Raw genomic sequence first — 5,199 nt, 5'->3', positions numbered from 1 at the left:
AAAAAAAAAAAAAGATGGAGTAGTAAGAAGGAGAGAGAACACTGGGTTGACAAAGGTTAAGTAGAGACAGACAAACTAAAGACAGACTCTATCATCTTGATTATTTTGCCTAAGGTGAGAAAGCTTCTTTGTGCCCTGCAAAGGCTTCCTGGCTTCTCTTCCAGAAATGGAGTGCCACGTGTAATGAGTTAATGGTCTACATTTCACAAGATAGGCTTTTGAGAAATTTCACTCCAGAAAAAGAGCCACCTACTTTTCTTAATTAGTAGAATCTAAACTAGGGTGTACATTCCCAAGCAAGTAAGCTGCTTGAGTATAAGAAAACAACATTTAGAGTTCTCTACATTTATGAAATATTCTTTAATTTCAATTATAGTTTATAATGTATATATTATTGTGGTGATATGTACATATAATTTACAGGTAATATACATGGTCATAACTATTGCTGTTAGAGGAGTTCAGCGAAAAACTCAGGGCCGCTACCTATCTAAAGGTAAGTTTTCTTATGTTGTGGCATTCAGTTATTCTTCAATATGCATCCTGTTTAGTTTCTTCAGAGTCATCTTTAGTAAATTAATTTTAATACTTAAATAAAACTTCATAAGTTATCAACATAGAGCTATTTTTCAAAGAAAAGAATTAGAGCCTCTAAAAGAGAATTTTTTTTTTTTTTAGTTTCCTACAAACTATACAGGGATAATTAGCATGTAGAAGAAAATAAAAGCAATTCTCTTTTGGCTGATATGAAACCAAAAATTTTAGTTTTTGTATATTTGGATCAACAAATATTATTGAACATCATCTATGAGTGAGGGACTGTAGAAAAAGATCAAAGAATGAATAAAATAGAATTTCTTTGAGAATCATAACACCTGTTTACATAAATTGTTAGAGAAGATATAGATTGATAATATCAGTAAACATGGGAATTTTTTTGTACTTAATGCTGACTGAAGATCACATGTTAAAGTCACAGAAATTCAGGGTCACTGGGTAGAAAAGAGCCATTATGCATTTACACAGAATCTAAATTAGGAACTAATTAAAAAAATAAAAATATATCATTAAGTCAAATAGTAACATGCTTAAATGTAAACAGTCACCATTAAAATGCATGAAGGAGCTATTGTCTTAAGCAGGACGAATACATACTTAATAATTTAGGTACTATGTTAATTTATTCCTGCAAATATTTTCATCATTGATGGAACAAAGGCATAGTACCAAACATCTATTGATGTTATGGGCCATGTGCTGTCCTGAATATTTCATCTATTCTAACGCTCTTAATAATGACAATAGTCCTTTGAGGCATATACTATTATTTCTCCCAACTTACAGAAAGAAAAACTGAAGCACAGAAAGTTTAATTAACTTCCCCAAGGTCACACTGCTAGGAATTATAGGAAATACCATTCGAAACCTGTCAGTGTGACTCAGACCTTAAGTTTCCTATTTATCAAGAATTTTATTTATTAATTTTTTATTTAGCACATATTTATTTTTTCAAAAATACAAACAGGAGGAAGAAACCAGAAATAAGTAAAGTTGATTACTTATACGGAGTGATTTAAAATGAGATGGAAGTTATGGAAGGGATGACACTATTATCAGTATGCCGTTAGTTGTGGAAGTGATATGTAAACTTATGTTTTAATTTTTTTAATGTTTATTTTTTTGAGAGAGAGAGAGAGGGGGAGGGGCAGACAAAGGGAGAGACTGCATCCCAAGCAAGCTCCATGCTGTCAGTACAGAGCCAGACACGGTGTTCAATATCACAAACTGTGAGTTCATGACCTGAGCTGAAATCAAGAGCCAGATGCTCAACTGACTGAGCCCCCCAGGCACCTAAAGTTGTGCTTTTAAAACATTTTAAGACTATCATGCTGGGATTCAGAGATGAAAGCCACGGTTACAGAGTCATTACAAAATGACTGCATGCAACATTTATTTGTGTGCTTATAAGGATCTAAATACATAACTATGCTGAGGGGAATGGGATACCAGGCTTGACTTTGCTCATTCACTGCCACAATACTATGTTTTTTTTTTCCATTTCACTTTACAGGAATGTTTCTGATCCCATCTCAAAAGTTTGAAATCATGGACCAAGGAAATAAATCGGGAGTGACTGAATTTATATTGCATAGTCTTTCAGGTTCTCGAGAGCTACAACTTTTCTATTTTGCATTCTTTACACTTTTCTATTTATCCATTGTGCTGGGGAACCTCCTCATCATGCTCACAGTCATCTCTGAACCTGCACTACACACACCCATGTACTTTCTGCTCAGTAACCTCTCCTTCACTGATGTGTGTCTATCCACATTTGCCACCCCCAAAATGATTATTGACTTCCTTATGGAGCACAAGACCATCTCTTTTGAGGGATGCATGACCCAAATATTTTTTCTGCATGCTTTTGCTGGTAGTGAAATGATGCTCCTTGTTGCCATGGCCTATGATAGATATGTAGCCATATGTCGACCCCTGTACTATGCGTCTATCATGAGTGCACGCAAGTGCACAATCCTTGTGGTGGGCTCCTGGCTTACTGGGGTTCTGCACTCAATAAGTCAGTTGGCCTTCACAGTAAACCTTCCATTCTGTGGCCCCAATAAAGTGGACAGTTTTTTCTGTGACCTTCCCCTGGTTATCAAACTTGCCTGCACCAATACCTTTACTTTTGAGGTACTGATGCTTTCAGACAGTGGTCTAATGGCCATGACCTCCTTTGTGCTCTTGCTGATCTCCTACACAGTCATCCTGGCTAGTGTGAGACGGCGCTCCTCAGCACGCATGGCCAAGGCGAGGGCCACCCTGACTGCCCACATCACTGTGGTGACCCTCTTCTTTGGTCCCTGCATCTTCATTTATGCCTGGCCTTTTAGCAGTCTCCCAGTGGATAAGGTTCTCTCCATATTTTATACTGTTTTCACCCCTCTTTTAAACCCCATGATTTACACCTTAAGAAATAAGGAGGTAATATCAGCAATGCAAAAACTAAGGACTCGACATGTGCATTTCTGAAAGTCTCCCAGATAATCCTTATGATAAATAAATAGCCTATAATAAAAGCCAGGTTAGCGTATCTTACTCTGTAAACTACTGTTATGTCTGAAGCATCAGAGTACTCATTTTCTTCCTTCTGGTATTTTCTAACAGTAAACAAACCATGTTAACAGAATTGGACTTATTTTTTGTTTATGAAATAATTCTTATTTAATTTGGACTAAATTTATTTATGTCTTTTCCTATAAGATATGTCTGTCAAAATTCATGCTTCATCCAATAAACTTAATATGAAAATTTACAAAATATTAAAATATTTACCTCATATTTTAAAGTTTCAGAAGAATGATTGATTTGCAGTTTTTCTCCAGTCATCATCTTATCTGGTATTACAAATTAGAAAGAGGAATTGCCATAAATTTTATCTTGTTCTTACCATCTTTAGGTGACAGAATAAGTTTTCTGATTATATACCTCAACTCTGTCTCTCTCCCTCTGTAAATTTATACAAATACCCACACTTACATTCTTTGCTATTCAAATGATTTCTCTCTGAATTAAGAAACTAAGTAGATTGAGGTTTTTCTTCGTGTATATTTTGCAATGAACTCTCACAAAAAACTACCCAAACATAGGGACCAAAGAGCAAATAGATTATGTTTCAGGATTCATGATCTGAACTAAGAAACCTAGGAAGATCCATACATTTACATTAACCATGTTACAGATACTAAAACTTGAGCCCACAATGCTTCTTTATATCAGCATATTAATGTGGGAAATCAAATAACTATGTTGTGGGCTAGGAGGTTATACAGAATGCATTGCAAAGCAGAAAACTGCTTTCTTGACTTGCTGAAAACAGCATGCCATGCTTCACTTATCTGGTTAATGTATATCCAGGGGGCACTCACTTCGCTTATCTAGTTAATGTATACTTAGGGGCTAGGTCCTGCCTATGCTCATAAATTCCTCAGACCACGTTATTGCATGGAATATTTCACCTTGTCTTAACTTGTTTTTATGCACCTTTCTATACATTCTTACTGGCATGTAGCCCACTGAGTATTGCACAATGTTATCCTAAATGTCTGCTCAATAAATACGGGAGCTTGAGAGTAGCTCAGAGAGACTTCCCTTAGCCTCCCTCTCACCTCTCCTGACTTGCATGCAGTCTTGAGTAATCCTTTGCTGGGCAAAGCCGATAGCTGAACCCACATATTAAAGTTTAGAACTGACATTCAAAGTTCAATGACTACCTACAAAAATGTATTTCACTCCATACATTGGTAGACACTTTTCACCAACAGTACTAAATATATATTTTTGCTCTATATATTTATTCTCTTACCTATCTATATCATTCATGCTATCTAATCCACAACAACCAATAAAACGTAATTCAGAATATATTTTTTCAAAGCTCTAAGAACACAGAATGATTTTAACTTTTTAAAGGAACACTACATATTCACACTTCAATTTAATATTTAATTCTTACAGTCTATCCCCTCTTTCATCAATTAGAAGACTAAGAGTCACATGTTGTACAAGTTAAGTGACTTGAGCACATTCAAAATCAGCAAGTAGAAGAAATGATACAAATAACATCCATTTCTGATTTGTAGTATTTGAAAGGAAAGCCATACCCCAAAGGCAAGCTGTTTCTGAAACAGAGTGTGTAGAAGAAATGGTAGTTTGGAATAGGATTTAATACCAATTATGTTTTAAACAGTTTTTGATTCACTTTTCACTTTCATAATTTTACCACTCCACAAGGCTCTGGTGATTCCTTTGGGAAACACAGAATTAAAAAAATAAACCAATATAGTACAGAGTCATATGATAGGGGTGATGATGATAATGATAAAGCCAAACATACTTAATGATAACAATATAATTTATAAATTATGTTAATATGTCATCTCTTTTGATTCTCACAAAATTTCTGTAGATAAGAAAAATAATATTATACCTCTGCTTCTGACAATATTGAAATTTAGGTCATTCTGAAACTCTTGCAAAAATACTTATGAATTCTAGATGCATTCTCTAAAATAAATAAATGACCTCATGGCATCTGAAATAGTGGGAGCTCTGAGAGAGGAAAATTGATGGAAAGTGACTGCAGGTCATAAAAATGATGGACAGTGCTTGGTCATTAGGGGGGAAATTTTGTCTGTC

The 5,199-nt window shown here is 35.0% G+C and overlaps 1 protein-coding gene across 1 annotated transcript; it reads left to right on the top strand.

Annotated features, from left to right (window-relative positions):
- The first annotated feature begins 2,106 nt into the window (after positions 1-2,106).
- On the top strand, positions 2,107-3,033 carry LOC131518198 (olfactory receptor 4K15-like). The gene has a single exon (XM_058740791.1). It carries the CDS (start codon positions 2,107-2,109, stop codon positions 3,031-3,033), a length of 927 nt encoding a protein of 308 aa, XP_058596774.1.
- The last annotated feature ends 2,166 nt before the right edge of the window (positions 3,034-5,199 follow it).

Source organism: Neofelis nebulosa, chromosome 7 (genome assembly GCF_028018385.1).
Source record: "Neofelis nebulosa isolate mNeoNeb1 chromosome 7, mNeoNeb1.pri, whole genome shotgun sequence".
NCBI classification, from domain to species: Eukaryota; Metazoa; Chordata; class Mammalia; order Carnivora; family Felidae; genus Neofelis; species Neofelis nebulosa.
The sequence above is the reverse complement of the archived record's forward strand: the minus strand, read 5'-3'. Positions and strand labels throughout refer to the sequence as shown.